Source organism: Geotrypetes seraphini, chromosome 4 (assembly GCF_902459505.1).
Source record: "Geotrypetes seraphini chromosome 4, aGeoSer1.1, whole genome shotgun sequence".
NCBI classification, from domain to species: Eukaryota; Metazoa; Chordata; class Amphibia; order Gymnophiona; family Dermophiidae; genus Geotrypetes; species Geotrypetes seraphini.
Genome location: NC_047087.1, coordinates 126145242 through 126172096, shown reverse-complemented (window position 1 = coordinate 126172096; position 26855 = coordinate 126145242). Strand labels below are relative to the sequence as shown.

At 44.8% G+C, this 26855-nt stretch overlaps 1 protein-coding gene across 4 annotated transcripts in view; it reads left to right on the top strand.

Annotated features, from left to right (window-relative positions):
* NME7 (NME/NM23 family member 7) overlaps positions 1-26855 on the top strand; it is a 237040-nt gene that overhangs the window by 187340 nt on the left and 22845 nt on the right. For all 4 annotated transcript variants that reach the window (XM_033942041.1, XM_033942040.1, XM_033942044.1 and 1 more), the window contains exons 10-11: positions 7710-7811; positions 14655-14762. In XM_033942041.1, the coding sequence (XP_033797932.1) occupies positions 7710-7811; positions 14655-14762 (210 nt within the window). The remainder of the gene's footprint in view (positions 1-7709; positions 7812-14654; positions 14763-26855) is intronic.

Here is a 26855-nt window from a genome sequence, read left to right as displayed (position 1 = left end):
GGGGCTTCGTGCCTCAACGTCGACTGGGGCTTCGTGCCTCGACGTCGACTGAGGCTTCGTGCCTCGTCGTCGACTGAGGCTTTGTGCCTCGTCGACTGAGGCTTGGTGCCTCTTCGACTGAGGCTTGGTGTCTCGTCGACTGAGGCTTGGTGCCTCTACGTCGACTGGGGCTTGGTGCCTCGATGTCGACTGGGGCTTTGTGCCTCGACCTCGACTGGGGTTTTGTGCCTCGACGTCAACTCCGGCTTTGTGCCTCGACGTCATTTGAGGCTTTGTGTCTCGACGTCGACTGTGGCTTTGGGCCTCGACGTCGACTGCGGCTTGGTGCCTCGACGTCGACTGCGGCTTGGTGCCTCGACGTCGACTGAGGCTGGGTGTCTCGACGTCGACGGATGCTTTGTACCTTCGACGGCGGCTGCAGCCGTGTGCTCCGCATCACTTGACGCTTGTGCTTCGGCGGCGCCTGAGGCTTGTGCCTCGACGTCGAATGAGGCTGGGGGCCTCATTGTCGGCTGGAGATCTGTGCCTCGTCATTGCCGAGGCTTCGTGTCTCGCCGTCGACTGGAGCTTTGTGACTTGACGTCGCTTGGGGCTTTGCCCTTTGGTTGGTGGTGGCCTTGTGTTTCGATGTCGACTGTGGCTTGGTGCCGCAACGTCGCTGGGGGCTTTATATCTCGGCAGCGGCTGAGGCTTTGGGCCTCGGCGTCGACTGCGGGTTTGCGCCCCGTTATCGACGGGGGCTTAGTGTCTCGACGTCGTCTGGGGCTCTGTGCCTCGGCGTCTCCGGCTCCTGTTCGAAAGGGTTCCCCGCTTTCTCTTCGGTTCATTCCGGGCAGCCGTGACGGAATCTTGTAGTATGGAGTTTGGTTGCCTGGAGGAGACTCTCTCCCTGCTCCGGCTCTATTGCTCCTGCCATGCGTTATCTAGCTTGGCGCAGAGTGTGGCTGTGGATCCGAACCTCCAGGATCGTCTCGCCACTTTTACTTGCGTGAGTTCTGCGCTTCTTGAGGCCTCTCTTGCGGTGGCCACTAACCGCCTCTCAGAACGCGACCGATCCTTCGCCTATCGGGACGCCTTCAGCTGAATCCCATCTGCCTTGGTGGTTTGGACTCCTTCTCCGGAGGGGCCCTCCGGATACCTTTCTTGTGTTCTCGGCCTCCTTCGCAGCAGCCGCAATAGCTGCAGCAGCACCGGGTTATGGTCCAGTCGCCGGCTTCGGCGACTCCTGGCCGTCTTTTTGACTATTCTCGCATAGCCTCCGGGCTGCTCTCCTTCTGGGATTCCTCCCCTCCCTTCGGGAGGGGTGTCTCTGTGTCTACGCACCGGGAGTATAGCCTTGCTTCTGTCGGTTGGGCATTCCCATCCTCCCAGCTGCGTCTGGTCCAGGCCCTTCGTGACCTGCACTAGTTCTAGTCCGGGAGTGGTTCAGACTCTGCCCGCCCCAGTCTCGGGAGTCCGTCAGGGCGGACCTGGACCCAGTTTGTCTGCGCTCCTTCTTGTCTCGGCCTCAGGGGGTGGCCCTTGTTTGTTTATGCCGGAAGGTGGCCCCTCTGTCCTCGGTCCGCCTCCGGTCTTTTCTGCCTCGGCAGGCCGCCTGTCTGCGCTTGAGTCAGCTGGTGTCTCCGCAGTCTTCGGCCTTGGCCGAGCTGATGCTGATCCTTTTGGGATCATGGGTCTCCACGGTTCATGTCCCGATGTTCGCCTGGTTTCATCTTCGTGTTCCCCGCTGGACCCGAGCATCTCAGTGGTGGCAGGATCGGGATCCCACTTCCAAGCACATTGTGGTGCCTCCCTCCTTGACACGCTTGTTTCGTTGGTGTGCCACCTCTTCGTATCCCCGCATCAGAAGGTTCTGCCGATGGACTCCTCGGCATAGGCTTAGGGGTGCACCTCGACGGCCTTCGGACTCAGGGTCTTTGGTCGGGTGCGGGCCGTCGCAGCCGCATCAATCTGCTGGAGCTCCGGGCCATTTATAATGCCGGGGTGGATTTTCGTTATTGGTTGCAAGATTGCGGGGTCCTGGTGCGTCCCGACTTCCCGGTGGCGATGTATTCTGTGAGCAAGCCAGGGTGTACAGGTTCCCTGTTACTTTGCAGGGGAGCCCTTCGTTATTGGCAGGGGGCGTTACACCACTACTTATTTCTTTGGGCGGTGTATTTCCGGGGCGAGCAGCATTGTCTGGTGGACACGTTGAGTCGCCCTTCTCGGCCGCATGAATGGTCGCTCCATTCTCAGACTCTGCGGCATGTGGTTGTTCGGTGGGGAACCCCACAGGTAGTTCTGTTCGCTTCGCCCCTCACTGGTTGCCTCGATATTGCTCGAGGATGTTCTCCCGGGTTCGCATCGAGGTGGATGCTTTCCTTCTCGATTGGATGGGCAGGTTCCTCTATGCGTTCCCTCCCTTTACTCTGATTCTCAGATCTTTGATGCACCTCCTGTCGGGCTGCGCCACCATGATCTTGCTGGCTTCTCTGTGGCCCTGACAGCTGTGGTTCTCCCTGATCCTTCAGCGTGTCAGGGAGCCTCTGCTTCTACCTATGTTCCCTTCTCTGCTGTCTCAGTGTTGAGGTTTCTGTTGCCTCCCAATCTGCAGTCTCTACACTTATCAGCTTGGTTCCTCGCAACGTGCCTCCCTCCTTCTGTTTCTCTCAGTCGGTGGGGATATTCTCGAGGCTTCTTGTATGGGCTCCACTCGGCAATGCTTTTCCCAGAAATGCTCCTGATTTGCTGCGTGGTGTGCTGAGCACTGCATGGATCCACTCTCTGCCTCCTTCCCTTCAGTGCTGGATTTTCTGTTCCACTTGTCTCGGTCTGGTCTCAAATCGACATCTATCCGAGTCCACCTCTGTGCGATTGCTGCCTTTCCTTGGCCGCTGGATGGGAAGCTGCTTTCCGTCCATCCGACGGTTTCCCGCTTTCTGAAGGGTCTCTTCAATGTTCATCCTCCGCTCAAGCCCCCTCCAGTGGTTTGGGATCTTAGGGTGGTCCTGGCTCAATTGGTGAAACCTCCGTTTGAACCCATTGATAACGCTCTTTTGATCTGTTTCACCTGGCGGGTGGTTTTCCTGGTTGGTCTCACGTCTGTTCGTAGAGTCCGTGAGCTGCAACCTCTGGTTGCGGACCCGTCTTCTGCTGTATTTTATCAGGACGCAGTGGTCCTGCGTACTCATTACAAGTTCTTGCCCAAGAAGGTTTCGGACTTTCATCTCAATCGTTCCATTGTTCTTCCGGTCTTTTTTCCGAAGCCCCACTCTCATCCTGGCATGGTGGCGCTTCATACAATTGACTGTAAGAGGGCGTTGGCTTTTTATCTTCAACGCACTCAGTCTCATCGGACGGTTCCTCAATTGTTTTTCTCCTTCGACCCTACTCGGGTGGGACGCCCTGTTTCCCAGCGCACCTCATCCAACTGGTTGGCTGCTGGTTTGCTACGCTCAGGCTGGTCTCGCGCTGCATGGTCGAGTCCCGGGACATAGAGTCCGAGCGATGGCGGCTTCTGTAGCTTTCCTCAGGTCAACGCCTATCGAGGAGATTTGCAAGGCTACCACTTGGTCTTCGGTTCATTCTTTCACCTCCCACTACTGTCTGGATACTCTGTCCAGGAGCGACGGCCGGTTTGGCCAGTCGGTTTTGCGTAATCTGTTTTCTTGAATTGCCAACTTCCCTCCGTCCCTTTTTGGTTAGCTTGGAGGTCACCCACATGTGAGAATATGCTGCCTGCTTGTCCTGGGATAAAGCACAGTTACTTACCATAACAGGTGTTATCCAGGAACAGCAGGCAGATATTCTCACAACCCGCCCGCCTCCCCAAGGTTGGCTTCTTTGCTAGCTATCTAAACTGAAGACCATGAGGAGGGGATGCGCCCTCTAGTGGATCAGGAAGGCACACACATGCGTGGTGCAGCACTAGCAAACTTGAAATCTTCAATCAAGTTTGCTTGAAAAGCTGTCCGCATCGGGGCTCCGTGGATGACGTCACCCACATGTGAGAATATCTGCCTGCTGTCCCTGGATAACACCTGTTACGGTAAGTAACTGTGCTTTATGTCCCCACCTATATTGAAAAATACTCTGCCTCCAGCCCTCCCAGTTCAACTTTTGCCTACAACATAGCACAGAACTTCTGCTGTTAACCCTAACCATCAAAATCAAACAAACCTTAAGCAGTCCTACTCCATTTCGATATATCAGCTGCCTTTGACTGTAAACCACCACCTACTCTTAACCAAACAAAATGAAATAGGCATTGAGGGCACTGAACTGATTCAAAGACCTCCTACAGAACAGGAATTCTCTTGTCTACAAAACCTGGCAAGCATTCTGTGCCATTCCCCAAGGTTCTTCGTTATCCACAATACTTTATAACCTTTTCATGAGTTCCCTGGGCTACATTAACTTCAGCAACAACAAATGCCTCCTGTCTTGTGCCTCTTCATCTCGATCAAATGGAACTCCACTGAAGTCTCCCAGAGAATAATCAATCCTGAACTTAGTAATGTGATCTCTAAACAATTTTTCTAAAGTCCCAACCATCAGCTAACCATAATCAAATAAATGGGGATGGGTTGGAGTGATCTCACCTAGCAGATATACCCCAGTGATCTTGCCACTCTCAGAACAGTTATGGAATATACAGTAGATTGTGACAGAATACTGGCATTGTGACATGAGCCTGGGTAACTAGCACACACATCACATCACCTGCAGAAGAACTAGTGGTTCCGGTAAATAGCCTCCATGTCAGCTGGTGATCTAACAGCAAAGTGTGTGCAGTCAATGACTCTTAGAACAGAGGGGAAGTGAGCCCACTCAAAGAAATCTGTCATAGTTTGATGCTGCTGTTCAGGTAAGAGAATGTATTGTATTTAGTGTCTCTCTTGAGGAAGGCCTGAAGGTACTGAGTAGTGTAAGATGGCTAATTAGCTGATGTCTGCTGTTGCTCTGAGAGGTGCATGGAAGTTTCCAGTAAATAGGAAAGCTAAGGCAGTGGTGATGTTAAGGAGGAGCCTGTCCTCTTCTTGATGATTGAACAGGTACACTATAGTCTTATTATCAAACCTGAACCTGTGAAATAACCTCTCTTCTGACATGTCCATGAATTGGGTTTGGGGCCTATATACCCTCTGAACAGGGGCCCTCCTTTTTCTCTCTTGTCTTTCTATCCTGCAAACAAGGGCATCAGTTTTGCATCATCTGTGGGTATACTTGTTATGGAATATGATCTGCTTACTATGTTGCTAGTTTCATCCAGCACCCATCCTCTCCACCCCAAATATTTCCCCCATGAGAGGGGGTGCCCATGATGCCAATACAGAATTCTGTTTAATGCCTACTTTGCTTTTATGTGCCATGGTGTTGAAGTTGTACGCTAATGTGGCTCATACCTTTTACAGAATTGTCATCTAAGTGATGTTTTAGGTTGCAGGTTGGAATATCCAATAAAATGCAAGCAAAAATATTGCATGATGTTTAGAAGGTTATTTTATAACAGGAAGCCTCATTTAAGAGGTCAGTAGGTGCTTTCATGTCTCTGCCTAGATAATTTACATGCATATTTGAACAATCTGTTATAATCTGTACATGTACTTGTAAGCTATGCTCAAACTCTGCTCCTGTGCCTACAGCAAAGTATGTGCCATCATAATACAAATTGTTACACCGGTTTTTATTTTAGAAGAAGCAATTTACATGCATATGTGGCTAATTATATGCATAAATTGTTTTTTAAGATTACTCCCCCTTTTATAAAAGCTTAGTGTGGTTTTTAGCACAGGCCGCAGCAGTAACAGCTCCAACGCTCATAAAATTCCTATGAGAGTATGAGCTGTGACTGCTGCAGCTGGGTAAAAACCACACTATACTTGAATAAAGCTTACACAAAGCTCAAGGGAGAAAAACAAGGCATTTCTCAATAAGTGAAGAAATTGCATTTTAAAATGCCTTCTTCCTTGAGGATAGCTCAATGAAATGTTTGAAAGGGGATTAGGGCGATAGATGGCATAGGGTTACCATATAGCTCCAAAAAAACCCCAAAAAGACAGATTGAGGCATCCAAGTTTTACTTCCATTGCTTTCAATTGCTGCAAAACTCAGATGTCTCAATTCACCCTCCTTTTTCTGGAGCCATATGGTAACCCTAGTTATAATACTGAGATTAAACATATACTTACATATCTTTGGTAGGAGGATTACTCATTATACCTCCTGGTCAGCCTCTCCTAGGCCCTTCTGTAACATAAAATGACATAAAAATAACATCACATTTAATTTGTATACTGCTATACAACCACCAATATGCATTACTTATCCTTACAGCTACAATGAAAAACATTTTTCACCTGTGCAAAAATGTATATATGATCATATAATTGGAAGTACTGTAGTTTAATACCTTACCTGTATTGAAGATAATTTCTTCTGTGGCCTGGGACCACAAAGTAGTGGTGCTGCTGTTTACGAAGAAAGAGGCTGACCAGGAGTTTGGAATCTTCTAAGGAGAAATTTTGCTGCCTTCTGCCCAACATGCTGTTGAGCTCTATCTTTATGGAGATGATGCGGTATACAAACTTAAGGTTTAGTTTAGTTTAGATTATGTCTCCGCACTGATGACATCATGCTGATTATGTCTTCGCACTGATGATGTCATGATGCATGCTAACATTATTAGGTGCTCATAACGGTGCCCAGATAGGAGATTCAATATATTGCGCTTAGATATACAACACCTAATTAATAGCCGTCTAAGCGCAACTAAACTACTTAGGTGCTTAACAATCAGTTAGACAACACACAGCAAGATTCAGTATACTGCACCTATCTCTTCATGAATTGCGCTATTTGGTGCCTATCATAGCGCCTTACTATTAGGCGCTGTTTATAGAATTCCCCCCATACGGCCTACTTTTACATAATATGTTGGGGGGGGTAGGAGGAGAGTAATTTAATAAAGCTTTTTCTGTGTGTACAGTCTGATTCGCAGGAGGAAAGAGCTCTTATAAAATTACACAATCTGAAATGTACATATACATGAAATGTGCACCTACCTTTACACAATCAGTGCAAAAGAATTCCCATGGTGGAGTGAAGATGGGGTTGCCATGTATGCTTATATTTTATAGAATATATATTTATATGCATAGAGTATGTGCACATATTTACACCTTCTTCAGAGCAGGTGTTAAATTTGAGCATCATCTTTGCACTATTGGGATTGGATCTGGTAGACTATTTTAGAAATACTTATAGACATCTAAGGTTATTTTATAAAGGCCATATAAAATAGGCACTTTTTTGAACTTCTCATATAGGCATTCTGTTGTAAAATCAAGCCCTATATATCCAGGCAATCCTAGGGGCATAGTTTGGGTGGATGCTTATATTCATATTTTATAAAATACTCATGTGCATGCATAGAATAAATGTATAATTTGCACCTGCCTTGGAACAGGTGTATATTGGTGTAAGAGCATTTGTTCTCTACTGAGGTTGTTCTGGGAGCCTTATGTAAAAATACCTAGGTGCCTCTTGTCTACATAAAACAAGCACAGCAGTGGAAATTTTAATAGGAACTCAGTGGTATAATTACCCCTATGAATACATATATTGGGGAGGATACACCAGGTCTAGAGTAAAGACTTTACTTGCTGGTCAGTGCAGTAATTGTGAAGAAATTTTGTATTTAATTCAAATATTCATTTTCTGTTTTTCAGGATATGGTGGTAGAATTGTGCTCTGGTGCTTGTGTGGCACTGGAGATTCAGGAAGGCAATGCCTCGAAAAGTTTCAGGGAGTTTTGTGGACCAGCTGATCCTGTAAGTCCCTACATTAACTTAGTCATTTTAGACATTATGGGGGAGGGATAATTATTAGGATGCGGTAAAAGTTGAGCTGCTTTTTTTTTTTTAAATTCTTTATTCATTTTACATCTTACATCTTACAATTGTATCATAAAATAACATTTAAACTTAAACAAAATCACTTGATTTTCTATCAATTTAACTTAAATCATAATATTTAAACCCTCCCTCCCAATCCTACTTTTACCACACCTTTACCCACGGGGATGACTAACCTGCATTATTTCAGGTTAGTCACTTAGTCACTCTCAAGATACAAGAATAATGCTGTTTGCAATCAACTTTACAAGGAGTATTATTTTTTCTGTCCAGTAGTATCTGGTCACAAAGCCACAGCCTGATGGTCTTGGGCTGCTCCTTAAAGGGTGAGTCTTTTGAGACATCTTTTCCCAATAGGCGGTCTTCACCTGAAGATTTTGCCTTTGCCTTATACATTTATCAGCTAGGCAAGAACTTATCTCTTCCAATGGAGGCTAATTCTTCTTCAACTGCAGAGTTTTAAGATATACTCAATTGTACTGAGTCTCTCAGAAAAGTTTCCAACTTGCCATTACATGGCATGTTTAAACAAACTCACTTGGGAGACAGTTTTGTCTGTTAAAGCTGCTCCTGCTAACCTGGATTCTATGTATAAAATCTTTCCTACTCCAGGTTTTGACAGTCATCAACTTCCACATAATTCTCTATTAGTGGAATCAACTCTGAAGAAATATTTTGATACCAAAGTCCATGCTTCTTTGCCTCCAAGTCGTGAGGGCCATACTATGGACAGATTTGGCCGTCACCTTTTCCAAAAATATGCTTTTGAGTAGAATCCTCAATTATTCTTTCTACATGTCTCTGTATCTACAGCTGAAACTAGAAAAACCCGAAAAAATGGGAGCTGATGGGACTAGAAAAACCCGGAGTCTTTTGTTTTTTCTGTATCTACAGCAACATGTCCATTGATTATCCGATTTTCAACAATATATTCCCTCAGAACACCTTTTGAAATACCAACACTTTATACATACTCTTTCTCAAACTGCGACATATATTCCACGTTCACTCTCTGATGCTTTTCAAATGTCCTCTAGAGCATTTGCTGTCAATAGCCATGAGATGCTTAGCTTGGCTCTGACTCTCGGATATTGACATCAGTCTCCAAAATAGGCTGGCCAATATTCCATGTTTGGGGAATTAGCTGTTTGGGTGAGTCCATAGAAATGTTTCTGGGCAGTCACAACAATAGAAGTAACTCTATCTTGGATCTCATACAACTTCAGTGGCATTTCTCATCACTTGGCTCAAAGCCTTTATACTGTTCTTAAGCAGTAGGTCTGTTACCATTCTTTATTTTCCTGGGCTTTTTTCACCCACTGCTTTTACTTTTACCATATCTTCAGTGGAGCCTTGGATATTACTCAACCTGTGTGTTATTATAGTCCCTTGAGAAGACTATAATACTTGAGAAGTCCCTCTTCATTTCTTTCATATCTTTGAGCTGTTCATAATGGTTTTCAACTTCAGCTCTTTAATTCCCAACAGTATTTATACATGGTCTACACTGCACAATTTTCCATTCTTGGGAACTTTATCAAGAAATTGAATCCATATGGTGGTTTGTTCCCTCATGTCTCAAGGATTCCAAGTTTTTTCTTTATCTCGACGATTGGCTAATAAAAGATGCCTTCCCTCAAGGGGTGCTCTCAGCAACACAATCAACAATCCTGTTTCTTCAGCAGTTAGGGTTTGAAGTCAGCTTTCCGAAATCTCAACTTCAACCCTCTCAAACTCTTCAATTCATAGAGGCCCTGCTCGATACCATTCAACTCAGGATGTTCCGACCTCAGCAAAGACAAGACAATTTGATTCAACTTTGCAACCAGGCTTATCACCTTCCATCCATCTCAGCCAGTCGGATGATGATGATGATAACTACTGGGTCACATGACGTCCATAGTCCATGGTACTTCCTTTGCAAGACTCCATCTCAGGACACCTCAGTGGTTCCTGGCCTCCCAATGGTCTCAAGTTCTAGATCACTCTCACATCTTCACTTGTCAATCTCTGCAGTGGTGGATGAATTCCTCAAATCTTTCCAAAGACCTGTTGTTTCAAATACCTCCACATCAGAAAGTTCTGACTACAGATTCATCCAAATATGCATGGGGAGCTCATCTGGATGGTCTTCGCATGCAGGGTCACTGGTCCGCCCAAGAGCAGAAATGCCACATCAATATCTTGGAACTCAGGGCCATTCGCAATGCTCTCAAAACGTTTCAGCATATTGTATCCAATCAAGTCCTGCTAATATGCACAGACAATCAAGTTACAATAAATTACATAGACCCAGAAGATTTGGAACTGGGCTATTACTCACAGCATATTCCTCAAAGCGGAAAGAAGGAAAGAAGAATTCTCTTGCCGACAAACTCAGCAGATTTCTCCAACCACATGAGTGGACGCTCAGCTCCATGGTCTTGCATCAGATATTCTCTCTTTGGGGGACTCCTCAGACCTGTTTCCGTCCCCCCACAATCACAAGCTGCCTCAATTCTGTTCCAGATAATACTCTTCCGCAACATCTAGGGGCAGATGCTTTTCTTCTGGAGTGGGTGCACAAATTTCTTTTTGCATTCCCACAGATTCCTCTCATTCTCAAGATGCTAATCAAGCTCAAGCAAGAATCAGCCACCATGATCCTGATAGCCCCTCAGTGGCCCAGACAACCGTGGTTCTCCCTTCTACTTCAGCTCAATGTCAAGGAACCAATATCACTGCAGATCTTTCCATCTCTTCTCACACAGAGTCAAGGATCTCTTTTACATCTCAATCTATAGTCCTTGTACCTGGCAGCATGGTACCTTTTGGGATAACCTCAGCTGACACGGATCTTTCGGATCCTTTCTCTCATTTTGGATGCATCCAAAAAACCTTCTACACAGTAATGCTACCAACAGAAGTGGATAAGGTTTTCTACGTCATGCACTCTTCATAAAAACATAAGAATTACCGCTGCTGGGTCAGACTAGTGGTCCATCGTGCCCAGCAGTCCACTCACGCGGCGGCCCTTAGGTCAAAGACCAGTGCCCTAACTGAGACTAGCCTTATCTGCGTATGTTCTGGTTCAGCAGGAACTTGTCTAACTTTATCTTGAATCCCTGGAGGGTGTTTTCCCCTATAACAGCCTCTGGAAGAGCATTCCAGTTTTCTACCACTCTCTGGGTGAAGAAGAACTTCCTTACGTTTGTACGGAATCTGTCCCCTTTTAGCTTTAGAGAGTGATCTCTCAATCTCTCTACCTTGGAGAGGGTGAATAACCTGTCTCTTATCTACTTATCTTGAATGTTTCGATCATGTCCCCTCTCAGTCTCCTCTTTTCAAGTGAGAAGAAGCACAGTTTCTCTAATCTCTCACTGTACGGCAACTCCTCCAGCCCCTTATCCATTTTACCGGATCTTCTCTGGACCCTTTTGAGCAGTACCATGTCCTTCTTCATGTACAGTGACCAGTGTTGGACGCAGTATTCCAGGTGAGGGCTTACCATGGCCCAGTACAGTGGCATGATAACCTTCTCCAATCTGCTCATGATCCCCTTCTTAATCATTCCTAGCATTCTGTTCGCCCTTTTCGCAGTTGCTGCATATTGAGCGGATAGCTTCATTGACTTGTCGACCAGTACTCCCAAGTTTCTTTCCTGGGAGGTATCTCCTAGTACTGCACCAGACATCCTGTATTTGTGTATAAGATTTTTGTTACCGACATGCATCAACTTACACTTATCCACGTTAAACCTCATTTGCTATATCATGCCCATTTCTCGAACAGGTCTTCGCAATCCTTCTGCATCTTCACTACTCTGAATAACTTCGTATCATCCTCAAATTTATTCACTTCGCTCATCGTACCAATTTCCAGGTAGTTTATAAATATGTTGAAGAGCACGGGTCCAAGCACCGAACCCTGCGGCATTCCACTCGTGACGCTTTTCCAGTTTGAGTATTGTCCATTTACCCCCACTCTCTGTTTCCTATCCGCCATCCAGTTTTTAATCCACATGAGTATTTCACCCTCGATTCCATGGCTCGCAATTTTTCAAAGCAGTCGTTCATGTGGGACCTTGTTGAACGCCTTCTGAAAATCCAGATGTACAATGTCTATCTGCCTGTTTACTCCCTCAAAGAAGTGCAGCAAGTTTGTCAACAAGATCTTCCCTTGCTGAAGCTGTGCTGGCTGGTCCTCATCGGATCGTGTCTGTCAAGGTGATCAATGATGTGGTCCTTTATCAGCGCCTCTACCATCTTTCCCAGTACCAAGGTCAGACTCATCGGTCTGTAGTTTCCCAGATCTCCCCTCGAACCTTTCTTGAAGATCGGTGTGACATTCACCACTCTCTAGTCTTCCAGAATCCTTCCTGATTTGATCGACAGATTGGCTATTAAGTAGAAGCAGTTCAGCTATAGCCCCTTTCAGTTCCTTGATTACTTCCGGATGGATGCCATCTGGTCCCTGGGATTTATCATTTTTATGCCTATCAATCTGCCTGCATACCTCTTCTAGACTCCCCGTCAACCCTGTCAGTTTCCCATCCTCATTTCCTGCGTATAGCCTATCAGCCTCTGGTATGTTGTGTATATCCTCTTCGGTAAATACAGACGCAAAAAATTTATTCAGTTTGTCGGCGATGGCTTTGTCCTCCGTTAGCACTCCTTTATTCCATGGTCATCCAACGGCCCCATTGCTACCTTCACAGGTCGTTTCCCCTTAATATATCGAAAGAACGGCTTGAAGTTTTTCACCTCCTTGGCAATTTTTTCCTCATAGTCTCTTTTGGCCCTTCTTACCGCCTTGTGGCACTTGCTTTAATGTTGTTTGTGCTTTTTCCAGTTTTCGTCCTTTTTTGACCTTTTCCATTCCCTAAACAAATTCTTCTTGTCTCTGCTTCCTTCACAGCTACAGTGAGCCACGCCGGTTCCTTGTTCATTTTCCTTATGGATCCCTTGGTGATACGCTATATATATATATATAGATAGATTTTGCGCCTCAGTGACCGTGTTCTTAAAAAGGGACCATGCTTGCTCTAGCGTTTTTACAGTGCTTATCCTCTTCTTAATTTTCTTCCCCACCATGAGTCTCATCCCTTCGTAATTCCCTTTTCGGAAGTTCAGTGCCGTGGCCAACATTCTGGATCAATGTGAGCACTGCTTCCCAGCGTCCCTTCTACTTCTATACCTTGCGCCGGTCCTCATAGTCCATTTAGAATTAAGTCCAGAATTGCATTTCCTCTCATATTTTCCTTGACAAGTTGTTCCAGGAAGCAATCGCATCCAGCATCCAGGAACTTGGTCTCTGTACCACAGCCGGAGGTGTCTAGGTTTCAGTCTATCCCCTGCCTAGGTTCCAGTCATCCTTTATTTCTTCAGTATTGGATTATCTTCTTCATTATCCAACTCGGGTCTTAATGCTATCAATGCTTTTTATGGACCAGTCAATGGTAAATCTTTGATTGCTCAACCTCTTGTTTCCAGATTCATGGAAGAACTTTTCAATATCAAACTGACTTTCACACCACTTCCAGTGGTTTGGGGTCTTAATGTTGTTCTCTCTCAACTGATGAAGCCTCATTTTCACCAATGTCTTCTCAAATATCTCACTTCTCCATTACTCCAAACTTGGTGGTAGGTATTTCATGTTAATTTTATGCAAGTCCCATGCGCTAATGGAAAAATTAGCATGACTGATTAGAAAAACTGATAAAAGACTTCAAGAAGCATTACCACATTACATCCTTCCTGCAAAAACTGCACTGGCTACCCTTACAGGGCTAAATTTAAAACTCTTTGTTTAATTTTCAAGGTTCTCAGACAAAATGGGCCAGAATACTTCATGAATAAGCTAACCCCAGGTATATGTAAACCGATTTGAATGTGTAACCACAAAAAAGCAGCATACAAGTTGTTTTGGCCAATCAGGGGCTTCCATAGGCTCCTCCCTAATGAAGTCCCTGATTGGTTCAGGTATCTCAGGCATATGAATCACCGGGGCAGGGCCTAAGACCCACATTGCTGGAGGCCGGAGGAGCAGGAGGGACTGAGCACCCCTCCTGCTCCCAACTTAAAGGTACCAGAGAGAGGGTGGGCCGATGATAGTGGGGGTTCCAACGGCAAGAGGGAGTGGGCATCCCTCCTGCCATATCTAAGTTGGAGGGGGGCTCAGGGAGGGGGCATGGCAGGAGGGAGTGAGCATCTCTCCTGCTATATTCCCGCAGGGGGAGCATCTGATGTCAGGAGGGAGTGGGCATCCCTCCTGCCATTTTTTTGGTTCAGGGAGGGTGGGGGAAGGAGAGAGTGCTTTGTCAGGGATGGAGGCTTTTTTTTTCCCTTTTTTATTGGCCAGATATTTTGCATCAAGTTCAAGTTTCAAGTTTATTATAAATTTGATTAATCGCTTATTCAAAATTCTAAGCAGTGTACAAATCAATAAAATTACAAATTTGGGGGGAAAACAAAACAAATGAATAGAACTAACCTGACAAAACATATTGACCAAAAGGAAAGGACAGGAAAAGAAATACAAGTTGTTGATAGTAAATAAGACATGTATGGGAAAAAAACAATACACACAAAATGTCTGTGCCATCTTCACCACAGCGTAACAGCTCATCCTCTACCTGCAAGGTGAGCCACCCCAACTGTTTCCCGCAAAAATATGAAAGTGCAGAAACTTTTTGAAGAGCCTTAATACAAAAGTGCACATATGTTAAGAATGCAAATTTTTACTATAATTGGTAAATGTTCTTTGCTGTTTGTGTGATAGGAAATAGCTCGTCATCTTCGTTCTCAAACACTCCGTGCTCGCTTTGGGAAGAATAAGATACAGAATGCAATCCACTGCACAGACTTACCTGAAGATGGAATCTTGGAAGTAAGAGATTGTACAATTGTTGGTTTTTTGGTTGTTGTTTTTTACTTGAAACCATGTACAGTATACTAAAAATATTACATTGTATCACAGTTTGAGTAATGAATGCTTTTAATCTTTATTTATGGAGAATAGTGATGTGTGTTAGATCTTGTGTTTGTCTGCATGCTAGCCACTACCTGCCAGGTCCAGTGTCATATTTTATATTTTTAAACTATGATAAATGTACCAATTAAGCTGGAGGGATATCTATTCTGAACCACACATTTTTCTCACAAAGGCAAAATGGGAATGACAAAAGTAGTTTCTCTCTCTTATTCTCCTTCTACTTGTCACAAGTCAGTGGCAAGTGGTATGCACAGTAGAATTCACAGATTGATAGGAATCTGATTGGAGCCACAATGTAAATGCTTCTACTTTCAATCTTGGAAGTGGGCCGAGTCTACCATCTCCTTACACATAGGCTAACTTAGCTAGGATTAGACTGAACTAAAAGCAATGTTTCATTTCACATAGGTCACTTTAGCTGAAATATGAACCAGCAGCCTCAAGTTGAATGGCTCTGAGTGTTGTGAGCATCTCTCTAAACAGGACTTCTCAAAACCCAGGTGCCAGGTCACCATGGTGACTAGGAAAATCAGACCTGACACCTACATTTAGCATATGTTCAGCTTGGTCACACTGTGGAAAGCAGCTGGCATAAGTAGTAGGCTCTTTACTTTTCCTCTCTCCCTCTCCTCTTCCCACTTCGAAGCAGCTCTCCAGTGTGCGCACATGCACACACACACTGGTACTGAGTGTAAAATTTGAACCACGTAATTCAATATTGCAATCAGCAGCAAAACAGCAGAGGAGGAGGAACATTCTAGCTTTAAGCACCTGCTTTCCCAGGCATACAGTGTGAACAAAGTAGAAGAGGAAGAGAAGAGCCATCCAGGAAAAGAGCTAGAGATGCAGTCTGGCCAGGCTGCCATCTAAGAACTCCAGAAGAAACACTGCCACCACTATTCCCCTTTGTTGACGTGGCCAGTGGGGACAGAATTTGTTCCTGTCCCCACGGGAAACAATCCCCACATCATTCTTTAAGAAGAGAGGGAAGAATCAGAGTATGAATGAACATAACCACTGACCCTCAAGCTTTGCATTGAAGAATGCTGTTGTGGAAGGACTGGGGTTGAGATAGACACCAAAGAATGATACGGGATGGTTTCCCTCGGTTATTTGCAGGGACAAGGACAAATTCTATCCCTGTGTCATTCTCTACTGAGGAGTCCCCTAGCTAAGATATTGTGGCAGAGACTATGGCATTGCAAAGTGAAGACCAAATGGTTGCTTGTGATGACACTGTAGACCCCTTCAGAAGACATCGGAAGCTATCTAGACTTCATTTTCCACAGTCCCACACTCTTTCCTGCAGCTGAAGTGACTCATCCCCCTCATTCTATACCAGGTTATCTAAGGTTGTAAGCTCTATCAAGCAGGGATTATCTCTTACATGTTTAATGTACAGTGCTGCATACTTCTGGCAGTTCTATAGAAATGATAAGTAGTAGTAAGGTTAGGTGCCAATATACAAGCTTAAGTTTTAGAATACTAGCATTTACAGACACAATTGTTACAATTAAACAGATAGGTGCTAGTTGAGTGTTAATTGGCATTATGTAACTTTAGCATAGAACTTCGTAGAGTTTAAATTCAAGGGGGCATTCACAGGCGGTTGGACATGGACATGTCCAACAATTGCATGCATACCTTATACAATACTATTAATTATATGCTGATAGAGGATCGCATCATTGATAACCTTGATGGACACAATCTGAAGAGGACCAGCCAGCACGGTTTCAGTAAAGGCAGATCTTGCCTGACGAACTTGCTGCACTTCTTCGAGGGAGTAAACAGGCAGATAGACAAGGGCGACCTGGTCGACATTGTATATCTGGATTTTCAGAAAGCATTCGACAAAGTTCCACATGAATGATTACTTCCTTGTCATCAACAGCAGATGAATCCATCCAGAGACTAGTAGGATTAGGTCCATCAACCAGCTCTGGATTCATCTGCTGTGACTAAAGGAAAGAAAGTTAACAGGTAAGAACATAATTTTTCCTTCAGAAAATCGCATGCCATGGAATTGAGGGTGAAATACTCACGTGTATTAAAAACTGTCTGGAGCATAGGGAAACAGAGAGTGGGGGTAAATAGACAATTCTCAGACTGGAAGAGCGTCACCAGTGGGATGCCGCAGGGCTCGGTGCTTGGAGCTGTGCTCTTCAACATCTTTATAAATGATCTGGACATTAGTACGACGAGTGAGGTGATTAAATTTGCGGACAATACGAAGTTATACGGAGTAGTGAAGACACAGGGGGATTGCGAAGATCTGCAACGTGACATAATCAAGCTCGAGAAATGGGCATCAACATGGCAGATGAGGTTCAATGTGGATAAGTGCAAAGTGTCGGGAACAAAAATCTCATGCACGAATACAGGATGTCCGTGGCGGTACTTGGAGAGACCTCCCAGGAAAGGGACTTGGGAGTTCTGATCGACAAGTCCATGAAGCAATCTGCACAATGTGCTGTGGCGGCAAAAAGGATGAACAGAATGCTAGTAATGATCAAGAAGGGGATCACGAACAGATCAGAGAAGGTTATAATGCTGTTGTACCGGGCTATGGTGCACCCTCACCTGGAGTACTGTGACCAGCACTGGTCGCCGTACATGAAGAAGGACACAGTACTACTCGAAAGGGTCCAGAGAAGAGCGACTAAAATGGTTAAGGGGATGGAGGAGTTGTCGTACAGTGAGAGATTGGAGAAGCTGGGCCTCTTCTCCCTTGAAAAGAGGGGACATGATCGAAACATTCAAAATACTGAAGGGAATAGACTTGGTAGAGAAAGACAGACTGTTCACCCTCTCCAAGGTAGGGAGAACGAGAGAACACTCTCTAAAATTGAAAGGGGATAGATTCCGTACAAACGTAAGGAAATTCTTTTTCACCCAGAGAGTGGTAGAAAACTGGAATGCTCTTCCGGAGTCTGTTATAGGGGAAAACACCCTTCAGGATTTCAAGACAAAGTTGGACAAGTTCATGCTAAACTGGTGAGACTGGACTCATTTGGAGCACTGGTCTTGACCTTCGGGCCCCCGTGTTAGCGGACTGCTGAGCAGGATGGACCATTGGTCTGACCAAGCAACGGCAATTCTTATGTTCTTATGAACTGCTGCAGGTGGGTGTGTATATTTTCACCTGCTATTGATATGGCATAAGTGGGCTTGCTTAACAGTTGGGGTGTAAATGCCAACTTATTCTAGTATTCTATATCAAAATCTGGGCACCCAGAAGCTGTTATAGAATTCATGCTCAGCACACTGCATCTTGGCATCTAGCTTTTGTCATTCTGTATAGAATTGCCCCTTATATGAATACATCTCCCAGAAACCCCATAAGAGGACTCTAGAGCTTCTGTAGTCATTCCAGCAGCAGAACACAGAAAGGTTCATCTACAGTACATACTTCTAGCAGCTCCAGCAGAGGGTTCTATGGGGACACTGTGAGCTTTTCAGGCTTCTTTCACATCCCCACACTTTCCAGCACCAGAGGACTGGAAGGCATGCATCACAGCTCCATCACAAAAAATAGGTTTGATCACACAAACAGGGAATTAATTCAGTCAAGGAGGTAAGTAACCAAGTCCTTAAAAGAAAAATTAATTTTTGTGCCTTTGAAGATCATTGACAGGTAAAGATTAAAATAAACTAATAGACTAAAAGATTACCATTGCAGCTGTCTGAGTTGTACCAAGTCCAATGGAGTGAAACCAGTATTTCAGCCATCATGCAGTGGCTTTCTTCAAGGTGGTGTGAAGTCTGCAAGGTCATCATTATATGGTAGGTCCTCAAACCTGTTTGGCAAGTGTTTGAGGTGGGCAGTTTCATTGGAGCAATTTTGATTCTGGAAAATGGGAAGATTTGTTGATACTCTTTAAAATCTCCAAGATGGGACAATTTTGGCAAATACAGCATCAAATTGTGTTTCCACAAATATAGCCATTGCCATCACACTGTTAGCAGTGTATGTTTGGAGACAAATTGACAGTGAGATCATTGGATATCCCCTGCCTCAGGCAATTCACTGAAAAACAGGCCATGTTGGATTTACAATAAACATTGTTGCCATATTCTTCTTATGGCTCACTGTATTTATGTTTTTTTTAGTGCTATTCACTTTTACTGGTGTTACACCTCTGCTCTAGTGCCCCAGCTCTGAAAACACAATGCTGTCCCTTTATTATTCAGTATGTATATCCTTATATCAGCTGACAAGAGATGCAATGACCTTAAAATGGACTTATCTACTCATTTGTGCTTATCCTCCTAGTCTTCTTATAGCAGAAACCCTGCATAAGTTTCAAAAACAGCTGTCTGCATTCATAGGAGCCAACTTCTCCAAATTATTGAAGATATGAAAGTCAACACAAGTCAATGTTCCCTGGTCACGTTAAAGAAGCTTGCACAATACAAGTTATTGGGAGTGCTCAAGAACCCACAGAGCTGGCACTTATGTCTGCATTGATTCCCTTAGCATCCTTTTGGGAATATTTTCTACTCAAAGGGCTATCGGTTATTCCTCTGTGCAGCCTTCACACCCTTTACAGCTTTAAAAACACAGAATGGAATTCCATTCTGCATCCAAATTTTGAATCACTAGTCCTGACTGCATGAAAATTGAGCAGCATTTACTTTTCACACTGGGTCTGCCAACAACAATTTAAGATGCCTTTTTATTTAATTCTCCATTCAGCCTGTTGATTTGTTTATTTAGGGGTTATAATTGATTTGAAACTTTCTTTCGGGACACAAACAGTTTGTAGTCTCTTTAATACTGAAATTATGTGCTTACTTCATGAGTTTTTATTTTCTAAAATGGATTACTGTAACAGAGTTTATGTCCAGAGTTCCTCTAAAACAGTTAAAACATCTTCAGATGTTACAAACTCCAGCAGCCCATTTTCTGTGTTGTGCCTGGAGATTCAGCCATGTCCAACCATTATTGATATGTTTACGTTGGCTTCCAGTTTTGTTTCAATATTAATTTAAGATCCTTCTTTTAGATTTTAAGATTCTTCATTAGGGAATTTTGAATTATCTTTCAGGTGCAGTTATTCCTTGTATTCCTTCATACTGTCTGTAATCACTTACGGATTATCAACTGATTTTTCCCTTGCCAATCATTGCCTGCCTGGAGTCTACTAGGCATTTTTCTTTGTAGTACTGTCATTATAACATAAGAACATAAGAATTGCCGCTGCTGGGTCCAACCAGTGGTCCATCGTGCCCAGCAGTCCACTCCTGCAGCGGCCCTTATGTCAACGACCAGTGCCCTAGTGAGTCTAACCTTACCTGCATACGTTCTGATTCAGCAGGAACTTGTCTAACTTTGTCTTGAATCCCTGGAGGATGTTTTCCCCTATAACAGCCTCCAGAAGAGCGTTCCAGATTTCTACCACTCTCTGGGTGAAGAAGAACTTCCTTACGTTTGTACGGAATCCTTTTAACTTTATATCCCACAAAACCCTGCAGATCCATGAGGTTGACAATTAAAGAAAAGCTGAACAACAACAGCAAACTACCAATGGTCTGGACATATTAATCTTTGCAAAACATCATTCATAAAGATGTCATAAGAACTTACTAAATAAATAGGACTTTAATATAAGATGCTGAGATGATGAGAAGTTTACAAAAAATCAGATCCTAGAGTGCCAATTGATAAGCTAACAGTCGTTTGTGGTATCTTTTGTAGTGACAGCCTCTAGCCGAGGGCAATTCAAATATAGTGGAAATCTGTACTGAACATCTTGAGACAGGAAAAATGAATGTTCCACTAAATACCTGGGGGCCATGTCATGCAAGACCTTGAAACATAAACATCCCAGCTTGCAAAACACTCTAGCCTCAAAGGGAAGGCAATGCAGAATCCTATAATAAGGTGTTATATGTTCCAATTTGTTCAGTCTGAAAATCAGACGAACTGCTGTGTTTTCAACTAGACATAGACAGACTGCCATTTTCACTTCAAGTGGAAATGATCAACTCACTGTTATGCAAGGTTGGGCTTAATATTGGTTTCAATTATACAAATTTCCTAAACCACGTTAAAATAGCTTTATTTTCTCATGCTGTAAGACAGGTCTTTGCCTGACCCAGGAGATATCCAGCCCCACTTTAAAGAGATTTACTGTTACAATACTGAATTTCCCAGATAAGAGGTTACTACTTTAAGATTAGCTGCTTAGTAGTGGAGACCCCACTGCATGCATTGTTTAGCCTAGTCTAGGAAATACTTTGTTATTCAGAACTAATTCTTTTCTTAAAATCATTGTGTTAGTGTAATTAATCACAAGGATAAAAGTAAACAAAGTATTAGAACAGCCATTCTGAAGAACTGAGAAGCATTCTTTATGAAAAAGTTGATTTTCATTTTTTCATTTTTCATTTTGTCCAGTTCCACTTTGTTAGGAACTGGACAACCTTCTTGGGGAAGAGCAAGCTCTACAGGAGCTCTACAGGACCAGGACCTGGTCTGCACCTGAGCACGGCTGGGACGAGGATGCTGGCACGCAACGTCCAGAGCGTCATAGACTTGGCTTTAAACTGAGGAGAGGGGGAAAGCCGATAGTCGATCTGACCTCGACACGTCGGACAACAGTATCAAGTAAGGATACTGAGCAGGGACATTGTATAAGAGGGCTCAGGACTGAGTGGGACTTTTTGGAGAAAGGACATATGGACGCATTACAGGGGCCCAGGGCACAAATGGAACCAGCAAGCGGGATCAACAAAGAACAACAGGAGCCAGAGGGGCAAAGACATTGTGAAAGAGAGCTCGGGACTGAGTGGGAGATTATTGAAAAAGGACCTAAGGACGCAACGCAGGGGCCCAGGGCACAAATGAAACTAGCAAGCAGGATCAATGGAGAACATCAGGAGCCAGAGCGGCAACCAAAAATGGGGAAACAGGTTGAGGACGACACAGACACACCGCAGGAGGAGGATGACCGAGATGAGGCTCGGGGACTGGCAACCCATGAGGGGGCCTGCAGGAGTGCCAAAACACAAGGAAAACCAACAGGGAGGGCAAACAACCGGGACTTACATTGCCTATACACTAATGCCAGGAGCCTAAGGGCCAAAATGGGAGAGCTGGAGGTCATAGCCAGCAAGAAGGACACAGACATAATTGGAATCACAGAAACATGGTGGACTGATGACAATAAATGGGATGTGGCCATAACAGGGTATAAACTATACAGGAGAGACAGAACACACAAAAAGGGTGGAGGAATAGCGCTATACATAAAAGATTCCATACCCTCAACCAGGATGGAAACAACAGTAAGGGCGGATGGCTTGGAATCACTATGGGTTAAGCTACCGGGAGGACCTGGAGCAGACATAAAATTGGGTCTGTACTACCGCCCACCTGGACAACCGGAAGAAATCGACCAGGACCTGGAGGCGGAACTGAAGCAGGTATGCAAAAGTGGAAGAGTGGTGGTGATGGGGGACTTCAACTACCCTGGGATAGACTGGAATATTGGGCACTCAAACTGCATGAGGGAGACCAAATTCCTGGAGGTCACGAGGGACTGTTTCATGGAACAGCTTGTCACAGAACCAACACGGGGAGACGCTACTCTTGACCTAATTTTCAATGGACACTAATTTTCAACGGTATTAGTGGGGCTAATACCGCAAAGGAGGTGGCGGTATTAGCCCCACTAGGAAACAGCGATCACAACATGATCCAGTGCAGGCTTGAAATTGGATCAGTAAAGGTGAAAAGAACCACAACGATGGCACTCAACTTCAAAAAAGGGAATTATGATGCCATGAGGAAGATGGTGGGAAAGAAACTCAACGGCAATACAAGGAAGATGGAGTCCGTAGAAAAAGCCTGGAACCTACTCAAGGACACTGTGCACGAAGCACAAAACCTGTGCGTCCCCAAGTTCAGGAAAGGGTGCAAAAAGAATAGAACTAAAAACCCAGTGTGGATAACAAATGCAGTGAGGAAGGCGATAAGTGACAAGAAATCATCGTTCAAAATATGGAAAAAAGACCGAACAAAGGAAAACCATAAGGAGCACAAAGAACACCAAAGGGAGTGCCACCGAGTGGTTAGAAAAGCCAAAAGAGAATACGAAGAGAGACTGGCGGGAGAAGCAAAAAACTTCAAATCATTCTTCAGGTACAATAAGGGGAAACAACCGGCTAGGGAGGAAGTGGGACCCTTAGATGATGGAGACAGAAAGGGAGTGGTAAAAGATAAAAAAGAGATAGCGGACAAGTTAAATGAGTTCTTCACGTCAGTCTTTACGAGGGAAGACACAACCAACATTCCGGAACCTGAGGAGATCATAAATGGAGACCGAGATGTTAAGCTGGTCAGATTAGAGGTAAGCCAAGAGGATGTATTCAGGCAGATAGACAGGCTAAAGAGCGACAAATCGCCGGGTCCGGACGGCATTCACCCAAGGGTACTCAAGGAACAAAGGAACGAAATAGCAGAGCCACTTCGACAAATATTCAACCTATCCCTAAAAACTGGAGAGATCCCGGAGGACTGGAATGTCACGCCCATCTTCAAGAAGGGTTCAAGGGGTGACCCAGGAAACTACAGGCCGGTGAGCTTGACCTCGGTCCCAGGAAAGATGATGGAAACGCTGGTTAAGGACAGCATCTGTGAACTCATTGAAAACAATGGGCAGCTAGAGTCGAGTCAGCATGGTTTCTGTAAGGGTAGGTCATGCCTTACAAACTTATTGTACTTCTTTGAGGGGGTAAACAGCCAGGTAGATAAAGGGGAATCTATAGACATCATTTACCTTGACTTCCAAAAAGCCTTCGACAAGGTACCACACGAAAGACTGCTTAAGAAGATATGGAACCACGGGGTGCAAGGGGAGGTCCACCGATGGATCAAAAACTGGCTGGCGGACAGGAAGCAGAGGGTTGGAATAAAGGGGCACTACTCAGACTGGAAATGGGTCACGAGTGGGGTTCCGCAGGGGTCAGTGCTGGGACCGCTCCTGTTCAATGTCTACATAAACGACCTAGAGGAGGGAACAAAATGTGAGGTCATTAAATTTGCGGATGACACCAAACTATACAGCAGGGTTAAAACCATGGAAGACTGCGAAGATCTCCAAAAGGATCTAACGACACTGGAAGAGTGGGCCAAAAAGTGGCAAATGAGCTTCAACATAGGGAAATGCAAGGTCTTGCATGTGGGGAAGAAAAACCCGATGTTCAGCTACAAAATGGGGGGATCACTACTTGGGGTAAGTAACCTTGAAAGAGACCTGGGAGTGATGGTTGACACAACACTGAAGGCGTCAGCGCAGTGCGCCGCAGCCTCGAAGAAAGCAAACAAAATGTTGGGTATCATTAAAAAGGGTATCACCACCAGGTCGAAGGAAGTCATCCTGCCACTATATCGTGCAATGGTGCGGCCACATCTGGAATACTGTGTCCAGTACTGGTCGCCGTACCTCAAAAAGGACATGGCGGTACTTGAGGGAGTCCAGAGAAGAGCTACTAAGCTGATAAAGGGTATGGAGAATCTCTCATATACTGACAGATTGAAACAGTTAGGACTGTTCTCCCTGGAAAAACGGAGACTTAGGGGAGACATGATAGAAACCTTCAAGATCCTGAAAGGCATAGAGAAAGTAGACAGGGACAGATTTTTCAAACTAAAGGGGACCACAAGTACAAGGGGGCACTCGGAGAAATTGAAAGGGGACAGGTTTAAAACAAACGCTAGGAAATTATTTTTCACCCAGAGGGTGGTAGATACATGGAATGTGCTTCCAGAGGCTGTGGTAGATAGGTGCACTGTACAGGGCTTCAAGGAAGGCTTGGATAGGTTCCTAGAGGACAAAGGGATTGAGGGGTATAGATAAGTGTAGAGATGGGTTATAGGGATAGGAGGAGTAGAGGTAAAGTACAGGAATAGGAGTAGAGATAGGTTATAAAGCTAGTCAGGGACCACTGCTCAGGCAAAAGGGCCTGATGGGCCGCCGCGGGAGCGGACCGCTGGGCGAGATGGACCTCTGGTCTGCCTCAGCGGAGGCAACTTCTTATGTTCATTTTATGTTCAGTAAATCAAAAGAAAATGTATGTATGAATAATGCAAGCTACATACACATTATCTAAAAAGCAGTAAAGCAGACATTGTAAAAAGGGATTAGATTACTGTAAATCAGTGGTTGGACTTCGTACTAGTATTTATAAGTCTCATGCTAGCAGTGTATTGTGGGCACTATGTCAAAAATGAGATTAGGGAGCTAAAGATATGAAGCAGCTCATTGCAACAGCAAGTCAGAAATGGTAAGTAACACCCAAATGATATGGTAGCATGAATCTTGGCCTGAGAGTACAGACTTTAATTCTTGCAACGTAGTGACCCTGACCCCTGGCTTTGTTTCAGATTTTTTTTTCATGTTTTAGCCAATGATTAAGCCTTAATATGTTAATAAGTAGTCATATCATAACTGACTAGCTAGTGGCTCTTTGTCCCATTTTTTCCATTAATCGAGTTTTCCTTTTTTCTTTTCTGGTGAGGTAGGGTAGAGGGCAGAAGTATGATGCTTCAGTTTATTTGAGATACTGTAGTTGCCAGCTGTAGAATTTGCTTGTTGCAACAAGTTGGGAAAGCATGTGTTATATAACATGTATATATTCTATTTTAGTTGAAAATGTGATGAAGGGTGAGTGGATGGGTGGGGGTTATTACACTACAGTGGTACCTCGGTTTACGAGTGCACCGGTTTGTGAGTGTTTTGCAAGACGAGCAAAACATTCGCAAAATCGGCGCCTCGGAAACCGAGCGCACCTCAATTTGCAAGCGCCCCCCCCCCCCACCGCTAACCGGCACCTTCCCCCCTGCGATCCGGCACCCTCCCCCCGCCGCCATCGGGCAACCCCCCCCCGCCGCGACCTGAGATCCCCCAACCCACCCGAACCCTCTTCTTACTTCAGTGTAGCCTCAGCACCGGCACCAGCATGTCCTGCCGGTGCCCGAAGATCGGCCTCCTGTGCTGGGCCTTGAGCATGTGCACATGCACAAGGCCTGAAAGTTCACGTTCTCTACGTGAACTCTCAGGCCTTGAGCATGCGCACATGCTCAAGGCCCAGCACAGGAGGCAGATCTTCGGGCACCGGCAGGACATGCTGGTGCCGGTGCCGTTGCTGGTGCGGAGGCTACACTGAAGTAAGAAGAGGGTTCGGGTGGGTTGGGGGACCTCAGGTCGCGGCGGGGGGATGCCCGATGGCGGCAGGGGGGGGGAGGGTGCCGGTTCGCGGGGGGGGGGCTCAATGCCGGTTCTCGTGGGAGGAGAACAGCGCTGCTGGCCTTGGGGGGGTGGAGGGTGGGAACCTATCAAAGCGAGTTTCCATTATTTCCTATGGGGAAACTCGCTTTGATAAACGAGCATTTTGGATTACGAGCATGCTCCTGGAACGGATTATGCTCGTAATCCAAGGTACCACTGTATTAGATTTTATGTGTTAGATATTATAGTGCTATATTGGAATTACTTGTATGATGTATTTTTGTGCACTTGTTGTTTTGATTTGAAAATGAATAAAGATTAAAAAAAAAAAAAAAAAGACTTTCAGGCTCATTTTCAAAAAAGAAATACATCCAAAAAATCAACATATAACTAAAACAAAATTTATAAAGCAGCATTCACCAAAATCAAGACGTCTGCAAAGCGGGCGTTCTATAGACATGACATGGGTGACATTAGGGGATGTATGTTCTGCTGCCATAGCGGATAGCAAAATGATTTGATTGGGCGTCCCAAAACATGCCCAGATTTAGACCTGCTTTGAAAGCAAATAAAGTGAGGAAGAAATTATCTTTTGACCTACTAGTGATTTGGTTGTGTTGGAGATTGGAGAGCGAGCGTTTGAACAAACACTAAATAGAGCATATAATATAATACTAGGAGCTCCTTTTACAAAGGTGCGCTAGCGTTTTTTAGCGCACGCACTGGAGTAGCGTGTGCTACCCGAAAAACT